The following is a 15,915-nucleotide window of genomic DNA, read 5'->3' as shown; positions in this document are numbered from 1 at the left end:
CATCATGCTGTAGAATCAGCCTGTCCCTACTCCCTGGTGAGAGCACAATTCATCATTCCATGCCAGAGCACCTAAGATAAAGTACAACATTTGATTGGAAACTTTGTTTAATATGAAACTATGAATTCGGCAATGAAGTATGTTAAATCAATTAACAGCAGTAGAAAAAACTTGACAGATTTGGTCTTTTCCACTGCTTCACTTGGATTAATCTGATGGAAAAATTCGGGACCACAATGGTCATGATTTAACTATTTTACTCCAACATTTCATTAGTATACTTTACTTTCAGCTTTACCATTCCTATGATGTTAATAGTTCCAAGAATTTAGTATTGGATCAACTAGTAATCTGCAAACTGAAATATCTCTGCATTCTCATCACTTGTCTGCTTTTGTAAAAAGAAATTCTGGCTGGGTCACTCATGGGAGTTAAAAGGTTAAATCTCTACATTCTTACTTTACTGGTCACAATTTGTTCCCGACACTCCAAAGCATAATCATTTGCAAAGACTAAGAATATTCCTGCTGTGCAGTGATATCCTCATTTGCCTCAATTGGTTTCAGCTGCATGTGAGAGATCTCTTTTGATCTATTACTCCACAAAAGAAAACTAGTACTCTGTTTCAAGCAATAAAAATGGTGCTGACTATAAATTTGGCCTGGTTACCAACTATAGCAGTATGTCCTTCAATAGTTAAGACACTCTCTTTTGTGCACCTGCATCCCAGATTTGAACAAGTCACCCTTGTGAGTCCCAACAGCAACCAGACCACTCTGCAAATAAACAAACAAAATCACCACTCAGTCATGTATAATTCTTAATTTTTGGTTGAATAAATCCGGCATCAAGGATTCTTCATTCCATTTTCCTTGATTTTCCTTTTAGCATATTACTAGTTAGTTACTATGCACAAAGAAAAAAAATCAAAGGATCAAAGTTGACTTGACACTTTACCCTTTCTGACCAAGACACAGATGTCACAGAGTCCCCATCAGATGCAAGATCACAGAGTTTGGTAACCTGTGGAGAAATCATAGATATCATGATTTTGGTTTGCAATATATTATTTTGTCTCATGCAGTCATTCTAATTGGTACAAGTGACATGTTTTAACATTTAACCTTGGCGATATTGCAGCCATGCTGATCTGCTTTCCTGATGATTTTTTCCAACTGAATGGAGCATGTAAAATATAAAACAAAAGAATATTTTTTTAACAAGCAGCTCACCGAAAGAAAAAAGGAATAAAGAAAACACTAAATGCATGTACATTGTATATATACACTAAAAGATATATCGGCTTTCAAAGTATGAAAGATAAAAATCCATCACAGTTCATTGCCAAGAATGTGACTTTTTTTTTGCCTCTTGTAAGTTTTGCTAAAAAATTGTAAAATAAATATTAAAAGTGGCACTGCTCTCACTGTCAGACATAGAATAAACCAATTACCTACAGTTCTGGAGCATCTAAAACTTTAAATGTCAGGCGGGATATAGGCGGGATCCCGGCAATCCCACCCAGGATCCCAGGTGGGAATGGCGGGATCCCGCCTTAGGTGGTGGGATCCCACCTTTCCCACCTGGGATGAAAATTTGATCCCACCTGGGATCCCGCATTTAATGCGGGATTCCTGCATCCCACCCGGGATCCTAGGTGGGACTTATGCATTCTACCCGGGATCCTGGTCGGGATTTACATATCCCACCTGGGATTCTTTATCCCAGCTACGAAAATATTGTTTTGCTGTTTTTATTCTTACAAAACGTTTTTGTGAGAGTTCCAATACTTATGGATCATCCACACACTCCGCAAATATTTGGCATGCAGACAAGACAGAGGTGGTCACTGTTCCCTTTGAGAAAATACACCTTTTAAATGACTTCTTCAATTTGCTTTATTTGAAACTCTGATCTGAAAATATTTTTAAAACAAGACTTGTTAGTAGTGAGAAGTACAAACCGAGTTTCTTTTCATAACTTAATTTCTTAAATGTCCCAATCACTGGACCTCCTAAAAAATATTACTTCTTTATATTTTTGGTGCAAAATACAATTCCTTCTTTACATACAAATGAAAAGTACAAGTCACAGTTCAATAATAACAGCTCTAAAGTTTACTTGTTGTTCTTCTCTGTGTCAGAGATCAACAAAATTTTTCTATACCTTGTAGGTCTGGTATAAAATTGTACTTGTAGTATAAAATGACAACCTTGTATCTTCGTTCTCTCCACCCCTTTCCAAGCTCGGTAACGCTTCGGACTGTGCATAACCATTTGCAGACGAGAATTCCAATGCACCTCTGTAATCGCATGTAGTTGCTTCTGTCTCTCGTGCAAATGTTTTCTCCGTTATGAGACGCACTTGACTCTGTTGGCACCACTGCTAGTTCACTGGAAAGACCGACTGAGGAATCGAGATGGCTAACTGTGTTGAAACGTGTTGCTGAACGCTTGTTGTGGTCAAGCCTTGTTGATTTGGGTACTGGTACACTGTGATCATCTAGGTATCTCATACTTCCTAATGTTATTGGCTTGTGTTGTTTCTCACCTTCGCCGTGAACATAACTCAAGTGGGTTTCGAGTCTTTCTTTCCTCGAAAACTTTCGGCCACAAATCGTGCATTCTTGTTCGATTCTTGTCGATTATTTCTACATAGAGTGAATTCACATCATTATTTATGTCATCATCAAAACATGAATCCAAGGTATCCACCATCTAAGAGAGGAGAACCGGTCAGAAGAGACAGAATAATGTTGCGCGCTTCTCTTGAGACTGCAATGGGTCAAGCCAGCGGATTCTCTTTGCTAAAAGGTCCACGTGATCATGCCCGTAATCGGAAACAAAGAAAACTCCATTTGGCGCTCATCTTTGAATGTACTTTTCATCGGTTAACCGCTCTTGCTTCAAGTTGTTTCTTTTCCCAACTGTTTTGCCTAATATAACACTTCTAAAGATTGGTTTTATTGTGGTTTAATGGGAAAACGAGAACAGCGTGAGTGTTTTAAATGAAAAGAAAGTCGTTGGCGCCGTGAACTTAAAAGAAGGGACAATTAACAGTTGACATATCGACTGGTTCAAACAACGATCGAGTGGCCATTTAAAGCTAGGATTTTTAGAAGTTTGTGGTGAGTACAAATTGCCATATTCGTTACGTGATCAAAATCTTATCAAAGAATAGAAATAACGGCTTGAATTAATCTTACCTAACACTCAGCGCAACTGAAACTCAAATAATTCTGAGAATCGAATTGGTCGCTTGCATACTGCAGTTTCCTAAGCTTACACTTTACAATGAAATAAATCTATGAGTAAGGTTTCAAGATTACTTTAGTCACATTTGGGAACATTCTGACCTTGCTTTGCTTTGAAAAATTCGACTGAAGAGAGAGCAGACTTTCAATCAGTACCTTTGTCAAAATTTTGATAACATGAATTATTGAGGTTTTGTCTTTCTTTTATTCTTTGATACACAACAGCCAATTTTTTTAAACGTTGAGCCTTATTACACTGTAGATGGTCTGCTTAAATGATGAAGAAAAAGTGATATGCTGAGTTTTGCTGTTATTCTTTAAGAATGTTCGGTTAAGAAATTTGTTAATGAAACAAGTCAAACACATGCTGGTTCATTGCAAATAAATTATGAGATCTTTATCACATATAGTCTGTGTATTCATGTACTGTTTGAATCATTTATGATCAATAGCTTGGTAAGACAATGGGATCCCATTGGAGGTGTCAGTATGTTCTATAGCTAGTTGGAAAGTTTTGGACCCTCAGTGGATTGATGGGGTCTATAGCTCACCTAGAAAATTTTATCCTCTTAATTTTAAGATATCCTATCTAGTACATTTCATAAATCTGTGGTCTCCAGTGATAAACAGGATCCCTCAAAGGATTTTTCTGAAAGTGGGAAGCCATCTGTAATTTTATGCAGGGTCTAAACTGGGATTGGCAGGATCCCAGATGCAATCCCGCCTGGGATATGATTTCCCAGGTGGGAAACTATCTGAAATTTGAGGCAGGATCCTAAGACGGATTGGTGGGATTCTAGGTTTAATCCTGCCCGGGATGTGCTTTCCCAGGTGGGATGCTATTAGGAATTTAAGGCGGGATCCCAACTTCAATTGGCAGGATCCCATGTGGGATCCCATGCGGGATGTTCCATAATCCCAGGTGGGATCCCATGTGGGATGTTCCATAATCCCAGGTGGGATCCCATGCGGGATGTTCCATAATCCCAGGTGGGATCCCATGTGGGATGTTCCATAATCCCACCCGGGATGTTCCATAATCCCACCCGGGATGTTCCATAATCCCACCCGGGATCCCATGCGGGATGTTCCATAATCCCAGGTGGGATCCCATGCGGGATGTTCCATAATCCCACCCGGGATCCCACCTGAAAAAGGCGGGATCCCACCTGGGACACACATGGGATCCCAGGTGGGATTGGCGGGATCCCACCTTATATTTTTATCTGGGGGTATCTTAGAAAATTTTCTTGTAGACTATACAAAAACAAAAGAGTACAAACTTTCATTGAACATTCATATTGTGAATTGTTCCCAACAAACTTTGTTGATTTAACCCTTAATGCCCTAACATCAGTATACATATTCTCCCTTCTGTTCTCTATGCATTTCTCAAAGTGCTGACTGGGAGAATTTGTCAAACAGTCAAGAGATTCTTTAGTTGGTGATAATTGGTGATCATTTATCATTTCCCTTAATTACTCTCATTACCTTAGTGGATAGGAGGGGGGGATGGAATGAGAAGGGGCCTGGGGGAAGGGGAGTGAAATAGTACTGAACCTTCTCATTATAAATAATCATGCTAGAGATACACATTTATCTGAATCATGTACCAATAATATTAATGATCTATTACTGTATATAAAGTGTTAGAGGGAATTTTCAAACCTGGAATATACTATGTATGTGATAGCTGTTGCTTGAAAGTGCTCTTCTTTCCTCTTGTCGCACATCCTGAAATGATCAATTTTAAAAAAACAGTTGCTTAGGGTTTTTAGAATAATCAGCAAAGTTCTAAGTAGCAAGAAAATTCACAGAAAATAGAGGCACTTCTAAAAATTATATTATTATTTATTATTCTTCCCCAATTAATTTTCAAGGTCCACTAAAGAGGTGAGACTATGTTCTGGGGATAATTTTGAAACCCATAAATACATGGTACTATAAACTTAAGATACAAGTCAAATCTTCTTTTGTAAACTGTACACACTCAGATAAATAAATAACAAAAGTCTGTAAAGAACTGCAAATGCCTGTAGGTCACCTTAAGGTCTTCTAATTTTCATCTCTGAAGAAGTTCATTCTTTAGCAGACACTAGGCCATTGACCCTCTAAAACAGATATACAGATTTAAATATGTGATTATATTTGTGAATGTAGGAAAGTCATATATGAGGACTGTACATGGATTAAGTAATGAATATAAAAGCGATCTTCCCAGTAACATACACTACTTGAGCAGGAATGAAAATAAGACCTGAAAAAAAATTCAGGCCTGTACAGCATTTGAACTCATGACCTCTAATTAACCAGTGCAATGCTTTACCAACTGAGCTAACAAGTCAATAAACTGGGAGCTGATTATTATCATGTTGGTTTGCGATAAACCTGTGAAGTAATGAATAAATGAAAATCAAATTTGTGAACTGTGAATTAAGAAATGAATATGAAAGTCATTTTCTCAGTGAAAAACACTACTTATGAAATAGTGAAAATAAGGCCTCACTGCTGCTTAAGTAGCGTTCATTACTGGGAAGATTGCTTTATGCATTCAGTCGATCAGATTTGACTGTAAGTCAATAGTGATTTCCTTTTCAGATCCATAGGAACACATAATACACCAAAAGATTTGCCTGAGTCTGACAGATTCATTTGTATTACATATAAATTATATATAAAAGAATTCACCTGTTACCTTGTAAGAATTCACACTGGCATCTCTGAAAGAGAGGAAATTTTTCATCATTTAATTTTGTAGTTTGATTGTACAAGAGAAGCATTATAAGTGAAAGCTGCATAATTTCAGCTTTAGTCAAATTTTCTTCCTATAAAATATTCCTGCAAAAATTGACCACCCATAGGAACTGCAAAAAGTTAAATGTCATCTAGTTTCAAGTATCAGATTAATTGTTAACTCATCTTTACTTACATTCAGTACAATAATTTAGCACATTTTGATTTTCAAACCTTGTACATTGAATCAGCTGACAGTCTTTCAGAATCTGATTGTTTGACTGGAAAAGTGTTAATTGCACACAATTTTCTCGTGACAATATAGCTTCCATATTTCTGAATATTTCCCTAAGTCCGCTTAACCCTTTTACTCCCAATATTTTGATATAAATTCTCTTTACTATCTGCTGTACATTTTTTTAAAATTTTGTTCTGAGAATTTGGTCTTGGATCAAATGATAATCCTCTAGTAGAAATCTTTTTCTTAATACTCTCATCACTTAATTGGCTGCTTGATATTCGTTGTCTTGATGCTGTAAGGAGAAATTATGTCTTGGTCACTTGTTCCTGGGAGTGAAAGAGTCGGTAGATCCTTGGATGCTCTGACGAAAAAGACAATCAGGTCTTCAAATTGTCGCTCAGGATTGCAAAAAAATTACTTTACTTTTCAAAATTACTCTCACCTAGATGATCAGAATACACAATCAATGGATTAACCCAATTTTTTCAAATATCTTTCTATTTATTAATTCAGGAGCTGGCAGTAGACTTTTAAGACCATGTAACGAAGCACTGTACCCATCATTGTGAATTAACATTATTTGATTAGCAATTAATTGTTTTACCTCTGATCCTGGACAGAGGTGAGGGGGATAGATATAAAGGAAATGAGTGGGGGAAAGGAGTGATTGACCCTTTAACTCCCAGATCTATTTAGTGATTCACCTCACGGTCAGTCATACAATTTTCATGATGATATTATAGTTTGGAGTATTTGGTATTGGATCAACTAATAATTCCTCAACAGATAATTTTCTTTCCTCTCATCACTTGAATTCATGATATTGTATTGACATTGTGAGGAGAAATTCTGTGTTGGTCACTCATGTGAATTTAAGGGTTGAAGGAGCTATGCTCCCCCCCCCCCTTTTTTTTCTTCATTGTATTGTCTCAAAGTTTTTGCAACCAACTTCCTTTTAAATGGTAAACTTAAAAGGAACAGTGGTGAACACTGAAAAAAAAAGCAGTGAGTGTAGGGAATGGGAAGGGGGATGGAAGGTGGGGCGGGGGGGGGGAGGTTGGGGATAGGTTTGTGCACTTGCCTCACTTTGCCTCCCTCTTTAATCCCTCCTACACCTTTTAGCAATTTTCTGTATCTTTCCCCAAATACTACCCTTGTCCTCCTCTCCTCTCCTCTCCTCACCCAGAAATGAAAATGGGATCTGGCAATTTAATTTGCAAGTTCTTGTAACTGAATGCCTTGACTGTCAAGTTTTGATTTCTTTCAGTGTCACCAAACTATCAATTGTTGGAAGTATCCTCTTCATTGTGGTACAGAAGTGCATGGTTGCCTTCACTACAGCAGAAGTTCTTCTGGGCATAACTTGTATGGGAGCATTTCTTCAGGTCCTCATGTATCTCAGTAACACAAGTGACCCTTTTACCTATTTAGAGAAAGCTGTGGCTGCTGTTCTTTTTAAAGAACCAGCTGAAAAGGCAGATACTTCAGATGCCAAAAAGAAAAAGGAATAGTCACTCCTAATTTAAACGAGGAAAAAGGACACACCTCTCTCTTGATAATTGTGTCCTCGCCTAATATGCATCAGGTTGGAATAAGGCAATCTGTTATGGAATGTCAGTCACAAACACTTGCTGATTACTATTAACCAATCAGAAAATTGCGTTAATACTCACGAATATTCCGTAACGTTTTGTGTAAGCTCATTCCAAAAGACTTCTCTCCTTCCTTTGAAGAAGGAACACAAAGAAACCTTGGAATAAAGTTGGTGTGTCTTGTCATTGAGTGGTTTGGCGAATGTTGAAATAAATCATGAATTGGCTTAGTGTTACTATTATGTGCTCTCTGATTGGTCACCAGCCCAGCAAACAAGATCTACACATACAAAACGATTCCCGTAACGTTTATTTAATTTCATTAGCGACGAGATCATAATTTTCTTATTTAAGTTTTTTTTAACAGTTACATATAAACCCTAACATTATCAAAGAACATTTATATATTATTCCTTTTGAGACCCTCAAGATGACAATATACATTATCATATTTAATTATTTGTTACTAATAAACAGCTTTTTTGAGAAAGGTTGAAGGAAAAAAGCGTTAAAGTGCACGAGACACACCCGAGAGGTATTAATGGTAATTTTCACATTACGGTTTACTCATTCAACCTCATTAATTACCTAATAGCCATATTTCTATCCGAGATTATCGCGTGCACTTTTGTCCATTTTACCGAAAATCTTCCTCGAAACAGCTCTATATATACTTATATTTGACAGCCAGTTTTTTCACTTTCTTACTACAAGTGTTTGTATATTTGTGTAATCGTCTCAATACTTCTAGCTAGTCATTTTGAAACTTAAAGTTTAGTTACTTCACACTCTACTAGTCCGCTGTTTTTAGAGCGCTTTTCTTCACGTGAAGAACCCCAACAGATATAAACAGTTCTTCCCTTCACAAATTTGTAGCTTTTAAACGTAGATGATGTTTTCATAAAAAAAAGAGAGAGAAAAAAAATTGGAAATGAAATTGGGTAATAAAATTTAGGTAATTTAGTCTTTTATTCCAGTGCGATCACCTTCTGTACTTTGGTTCTTTGTCTCTTCTTTTGTGTGAATGTGTGAGTTTGCCTGGTTTTACCAAAAAGCCATTTCTCTAATTCCATTGATCAGTTTGTTGGTGTAGTTGTTGATAGATATATAATATGCAGACATAGAATAAACCAATATGCAATCAAGTTAATAACAATTGCAACCAGTTCAAATGCAAGCGATAAAAAAAAGGAGCGAGAAGAACTTCTCCCATGCAGAACACACTCAAACCGCCCGTACCATCAATTGCGATAAACTATGCAATAAAACAACACCAGCCATGAGTCTCCTAAAGCTCAGTAGCAATAGAGCGTTCTAAGTATGAATCGGAAGATGGTAAGACTGACTCCTGTTGGGAGCATTCGAAGCTTTTTCTCCCCGAGTATGCCTGTGTCATTCACGGAATAACATCATCTTGCACTTAGAAAAACACTCATTCAGAAAAAAAACCTTAAAATCAAGAGCACAAATTTCTCAGTTATGAAGAAGCAAAACGCTGCTGATGGTTCAGTTCAGTCTAAAGGTATATCATCCACAGCCTGGATCGTCTGCACTTGCGCTGGTTGAGGTGGCCTGTTGTCAAGACCATTGAGGAACATGCGCAGGTACTGTCCAAGGCCACCAGCTGGAACTATGTTGCTTAAGTCAAAACGATCCTCATTGGATGGATCCAGCATTCGGTTGGCTATGGCTTCTTCATTCCCTGACGCTAAGTCTTCCTGCTTCAAACAGTACTTCCACGTTTCGACATCACCGCGGATTGCATCAAGCATTCGGCGCCTCATTTCCAGCTCGGTACTGAGGCAGATCCTGAAATAAGCATTGGACCAGCCGCTTCTCAACATTTGAAGGAAATGCTCAGTCTGAAGATTATGGCTTTGTATCATTTCTTTGAAATCTTTTACCAGGGATCTTTCAAGAGGATCATGAATTTCATTTCCGTTTAAAGCTGTTTCCACCAACTCTTTGGCGACTTGGAGGTACATATCTTGCATGTCATGGTATCTATAATTTGGAAGTAGGTTGCTACATTGTTTAGGGCTGTGCAACACAGTATCTGTCGTAATTTCTTTGTTTCCTTGGTTGTCATTGACGCTTCCTGGTTCAGCTGCTCTTCCAGGTACCGCTCGCCCGCTGTCTTGTTGTGGTTCATTCTTTTTAAGTTGCTTCGTATCATCTTCATTTTTCTGGATCAGTGCTTTGCAAAACTCAACCGGACTTTCCATTATATTCTTCACCACCTCGGCCAGAGATGCCAGATTTTCGGGATTCTCAAAGTAATCAACACCAAAAAGGTTGTATGATCTCGCGAAGAAATGTCGCAAGTCTTTGTCTTTTAAAGCTTTTAGCAGGTTTTCGAGGAGCTTCATCATACACTCGGTTCTTTTGTCCTCGGTCCACATGTCGGCACCAGTCTCCTCTATTGTTTGCAAAAAGAGGTTCTTGAGATGGAAGGACACCAAACCTGCTGGACTGGAAAGATAAGCACGGTGCAATTTCTTCAGACAACGGTAACACTCGCGTTGGATGTCGTTGATTTCTTGGCTTAGCAGGTACTCTGCATGAGAAAATGAGATTCTGAAGTCGCTCTCGGGAATTTCACTGTACCTTGGAGATTTGACAACTAGGTGGTATCCTTCGTCTTTGATCTTAGTCACCAATTCGACGGAAGGCCATTTCCGCTCTCTTTCGAGCCAGTCTCGTGAAGCCTTCGGCCATCCTCGGGATCTTAAAGCAGGCACGAGATCAATTCCCCTCTTACGTGTGATAGAGTCTTTCTCTTCGATACGATGCTCCTTGTTTCCACTTTCTTTCCCAATCAAATGGTTGAGCCATCGTTTGAGATGTAATTTCTCTCTTTCTCCAGATTCCACCTCATGTTTGGCTCTGTCACTTCCTGCTGCACCTTTTGAGGTCGGTCCTTCTTTTTCACCGGAGTTCTTCAATTCTGGTATGGATTCCTTTTGAACCGCTCCGCCATCTTGTTTTGAGGTGTTTTCGATTGTTTCTCGCGCACCTTCCCTGTCGTTTTGTTGTTCAGTCACTGACTCGTCTGGGATTCGTGTATTGTCAATCTCATCAGAAGAGGTGGACTCCAAGTCTTGATTGCCAGGCGTCTGAGCGTCGCTACGATGTTGTGCCGTTACACTGGGGCCAAAATTGGCAGGTTCTGAACTTCTTTCAACTTCGTTAGTGTGACGCTTTTGTTGCGTGACACCGGTCTCCTCGTGACAGATCGCTTCCGCCCGACTTTTACTTTCGTTTTGTTTTCGACTTTCAATAGCTTGGACACGGGTTATGAAGCTTTGCATCTCATCGCTTGATATAAATTCTTGAAAGAGGATGGGTAGTCCATGGATAAATCCATCTGGGCCACTTTCAATCAGTGAAGCCTGTGATTCACCCACACAGCGAAGTAAATCTTCAATAACAGAAGCGTGTTCTCGTGTGTAATCAATCCCATTTGCATTGAACATCGAACTAGCCAGCCCTTCCCAATCAGCCAATTCACAGTTACACCCCCTCTTTGACTTAGTCATGTTTTGCAGTTGTTCGAGGATCGTTCCAAACCACTGCTTGGAATCAATCGTAAACGCCGGGCCTACATCCTTGTTCTTCCAATCGTAGACGAACTGAAGAGAGGGCGAACGATCATCGGAGGAGACTATGTTTGAGCTATATTTCAAATAATCGAACCATTCGGACGATTTGCTCCCATAAATCGCAGGATCGAAGTTCTTCAGCGCTGAAGTGGCCAGGTATTCTGTACCTTCTACAAGGCACGAATGAAACACGGAATGGTCGCTTGCTCTGATCCTTGCATAGAGGGGGTTTTCTGGTAAATATTCGAGCATGTCTTCGTGAATGATCAAGCTGTCTGTGGTTGGGAATACCATAATGTCTATATCTCCATAATTTTCTGGCGATAAGCACTTCAAATCTTCCGCTGCACTGCCATAGGGTCGGACTACAAGTTTTTTTTCGGTAAATTTAGTCGAGGCCTCCGTAAGCTTCGCTAAAAGAAAGCTGAGACATTTTTCGTCGTACTCTTTAACCAACTCTGCTTCTCTTCCTCGCTCCCCAAGACACTTAAACACAAGGTTCAGTTCCTCTTCGTCGACACAATGTCTCGACACAACCATTATTACCCGAAACGAAAGCGAAAGGCACGTAAAAACAATTCAATCAGGTCCAAAGGAGTTTCAGTTTCGAAAGGAGAGTGATTCTCTTACCCAGGCCAACCTCTTTTTTATCCAAAATAAGGGAAAAGAGTGGCGGGGTAGGGGCTGGAGACGAGGACGTCAAAAACTTTGGTTTGGTGAATTTGGCCATATTTGAAGTCGGTTTTCACGTTATCAATACCAAACTCTTTGAGCTTTTCGGCTTTCCCCTTTTAATAGCATTCAGTGTCCAATTTGCAGCCTGTATTGAGAAGCCAGCTGAAAATATTACAATGAACTCTGGAATGGACTCGGGTGTCTAGGAAAACTATCGAGAGCATTATATAGGTTGTTTCTTTAGTCAAATAAAGGCAGATTTAGGAAACCAAAGTCTATCAAAACAGGAAAAATACATGGAACCCATTGAGGCACATACGAAGAGTTCCAACCGCAAAAACGCATACATGCTTGAAATATGTAACAAACGCGAAAACCATGAAACCGGTATTGAGCGCCGCTTGGAAATACTTTGCAACAGTTGTCGAAGAAACATTTGAAAAAATCATAAAATAGTTCATGGTCAGTTAAAAAGCGAAAAAACGTCTTGTCATAAAGAAAAACGCCTACTTGTTTTTGTCTCGTGAGTGGGTACATCGCATCATGAAAGAAACTCCAGCCCATTTTTCCTTAGGCAGTCAATTAAAGGGAGTAACCCTAAAAGCGAAGTAGTTTATATCCCTCGGTTAATAGTTCAGTTCAGTCTAAAGGTATATCATCCACATCTTGAGACGCCTGCACATGCGCTGGTTGAGGTGGCCTGTGGGCAACACCACTGAGGAACATGCGCAGGTACTGTACAAATCCACCAGCTGGAACTATGTTGCTTAAGTCAAAACGATCCTCATGGGATGGATCCAGCATTCGGTTGGCTATGGCTTCTTCGTTCCCTGACGCCAGGTCTTCCTGCCTCAAAAGGTACTTCCACGTTTCGATATCACCGCGGATTGCATCAAGCATTCGGCGCCTCATTTCCAGCTCGGTACTGAGGCAGATCCTGAAATAAGCATTAGACCAGCCGTTTCTCAACATTTGAAGGAAATGTTCAGTCTGAAAATCATGGCTTTGTATCATTTCTTTAAGATCTTTCACCAGGGATCTTTCAAGAGGATCATGAATTTCATCTCCATTTAAAGATTTTTCCACTAACTCTGTGCCGACTTGGAGGTAAAGGTCTTGCAAGTCATGGTATCGATGTTTGGGAAGTAGGTTGCCACTCAGTCGGGAGTTGTGCAACACAGCGTCTTTCATTATTTCCATGTTTGCTAGGTTTTCATTGCTGCCCCTTGGTTCAGCTGCTCTTCCATGTCCTGATGTTGAAGGCACCCCTTGCTTGCTCTCTTTTTCGAATGTCTCCTTTTGAATTTTCTTTTTTTCTTCACTCTGCTGGATCAACGCTTGGGAAAAGTCTAACGGATTTTCCATAATCTTCTCCACCTTCTCGGCCAAAGATACAAGAGTTTCGGGTTTGACAATGTAATCAACACCAAAGAGATTGTAGGATCTCACGAAGAAATGTCGCAAGTCTTTGTCTTTCAAAGCTTTTAGCAGGTTCTCGAGGAGCTTTATCATACATTCGGCTCTTTTGTCCTCGATCCACATCTCGGCACCAGTCTCCTCTATTGTTTGCAAAAAGAGGTTCTTGAGATGGAATGACACCAAACCTGCTGGACTGGAAAGATAAGCACGGTGTAATTTCTTCAAACAACGGTAACACTCGCGTTGGATTTCATTCATCTCTTGGCTTAGCAGGTACTCTGCATGAGAAAATGAGATTCTGAAGTCGCACTCGGGAATTTCACTGTACTTTGGAGATTTGACAACCAGGTGGTAGCCTTCGTCAATGATCTTAGTCACCATTTCGACGGAAGGCCATTTCCGCTCTCTTTCGAGCCAATCTCGTGCAGACTTCGGCCATCCTCGGGATTTCAGGGCGGGCACAAGATCAATTCCTGTCTTTTTTTTTAAATAGGCTGTGTCATTTTCAGACGGCTCTTTGACTTCTGCTTCTTTCTCGAATAAATGGTACAAAAGTGGCTTGAAATCGAATCTTTCTTCGCTTTCCCCTGTCTGGTCGTCTTTTTCATTTTCAATTGTGGTCTCCTGTTTCATTTGGGTTTCATCTCGAACCTGCTCGCTATCTTTTTTTGCCATGTGTCTTGTCAGGTTAGTCGGATCTTCTCCCTTAGTTGGTTTTTCAGGCTGAAGGTCGTTTGGACATCTTGCGTACTCCATGGCATGGGAGGAAGTGGACTCTAAGTCTTGAATTTGAAGCGTCTGAGGATGGTTGTTGTTTGATAGCATGACATTATTTCCATAATCGTCAGTTTCTGTTTTACTTCCGCCTTCAACTGCCTTACGTGGCGTGACGCTTGAAACATCAGAATATATCACTTCCGCCTGACTTACGTTTTCGTTTGGTGATCGGCTTTCAATAGCTTTCACTCGGGCTTTGAAGTTTTGAACTACATCGCTCGACATCATTTCATGTAGGTAAGCTGGAAAGCCTTCGTAAATATCATCAGGGCCACGTTTGGTCAGGGACTCCTGTAACTCACTCATATACTGTAGAAAGTCGTCCATAACTGCGGCGTGCTCTCTCGTATATTCGACTCCCCTTGCCCTGCATATCGCACCGAGGAACCATTCCCACTCAGCGCTGTTCAAACTATGCAGCCGCTTTGACTCCGTCATGTTTTGCAATTGTCGGTGGAGAGTATCAGACGATTCCATACAATCAGTGGTAAAAGCTGGGCTGGTTTTCTCGTTCTTCCAATTCGCAACAATTTGAAGAGAGTGTTTGAGATCATCCTTGGAGAATATTCGCAAGCAACATGTAAAATGATGCATTAATTCACACGCTTTGCTCCCATAAATTGCAGGATGGAAGTTCTTTAGTGCTAAAGTGGCCAGGTATTCTGTACCTTCTACAAGGCACGACTGCAATACGGGATGATCGCCGGCTCTGATTCTCACATGCAGTGGACTTTCCAGTGAATGATCGACCACTTCTTCGTGAATCAAAAAGGCCTCAGAGCTTGGGAACACCATGATGTCCGTATTCCCATAATCATCGGGTGAGAGACACATCAAATCTTCAGCTACACTCCCATAGGGTCGGGCTATGACTTGATTCTCGGTACATTCCATGAAGAATTCCGTTAGTCGCTCTAAGGTTGGCCCAGTGACGTGATCATTTCTCTTTTTGACTAACTCAGCTTCATTTCCTCGCTCCCCAAGGCGCTTAAAAACAAAGTTCAAATCTCCTTCATCAACATGCCTTCTTGCCGCAGCCATATTCATTTGAAAATGAAAGAAATCCAGGCTGAAATTTAAGTTACCGCAAAAGAACATTATCCGATTGTTTTCGGTTTCAGATCATTAGCCTTTAGACGCAAATAATCTTCCTGACCGATCAGTTTTCTTAAAAGAGGCCGGAAGTAGGATTTCTTTAATCAGTTACATAACCCTAGGTGCTTTCATTTGTGGTTTACCGATATCGACCGTATGTACATTGACGGCCGTCAAATTCGGCGTCAAAATAAGACTGAGAAGTGTAGGGGCATTTGGATTGAGTGTTTTAAAACTACCACTTGGGTTATCACAACGGTCGATCAGGAACAAAAAACTTCACAGTTACCCGAAGGGGCCGGTCATTATTTTTGACTCAGAGGGGGTGGGGGATTTTTTTAAGGGATCACATGCTTTACAGGAAGAACGAAACGGCAAAAGTCGTTGTCAACTTATTGTAGTTAGAATTATATATTTTTAAGTAAATATAAAGGGGAGAATGTAAAAATTGACTGCCATTGAGAGCGGAATCATAAGAATATGACAGAGCCTTATATGGGGATCAGATAAATTTTATCAGGACGCAAC

The 15,915-nt window shown here is 39.9% G+C and overlaps 2 protein-coding genes across 2 annotated transcripts; both read right to left on the bottom strand.

Moving 5' to 3' along the window:
* Nucleotides 1-8,125: 8,125 nt before the first annotated feature.
* LOC131778067 (uncharacterized) lies at nucleotides 8,126-12,218 on the bottom strand. The gene has a single exon (XM_059094458.2). It carries the CDS (start codon nucleotides 11,959-11,961, stop codon nucleotides 9,331-9,333), a length of 2,631 nt encoding a protein of 876 aa, XP_058950441.2. The 5' UTR covers nucleotides 11,962-12,218; the 3' UTR covers nucleotides 8,126-9,330.
* Nucleotides 12,219-12,354: 136 nt separating this feature from the next.
* On the bottom strand, nucleotides 12,355-15,482 carry LOC131778059 (uncharacterized). The gene has a single exon (XM_059094452.2). The coding sequence runs from the start codon at nucleotides 15,388-15,390 to the stop codon at nucleotides 12,736-12,738; it is 2,655 nt and encodes an 884-aa protein (XP_058950435.2). The 5' UTR covers nucleotides 15,391-15,482; the 3' UTR covers nucleotides 12,355-12,735.
* Nucleotides 15,483-15,915: the final 433 nt, after the last annotated feature.

This window comes from Pocillopora verrucosa, chromosome 12 (assembly GCF_036669915.1).
Source record: "Pocillopora verrucosa isolate sample1 chromosome 12, ASM3666991v2, whole genome shotgun sequence".
NCBI lineage: Eukaryota > Metazoa > Cnidaria > Anthozoa > Scleractinia > Pocilloporidae > Pocillopora > Pocillopora verrucosa.
This window is presented reverse-complemented; position numbering and strand designations above follow the sequence as displayed.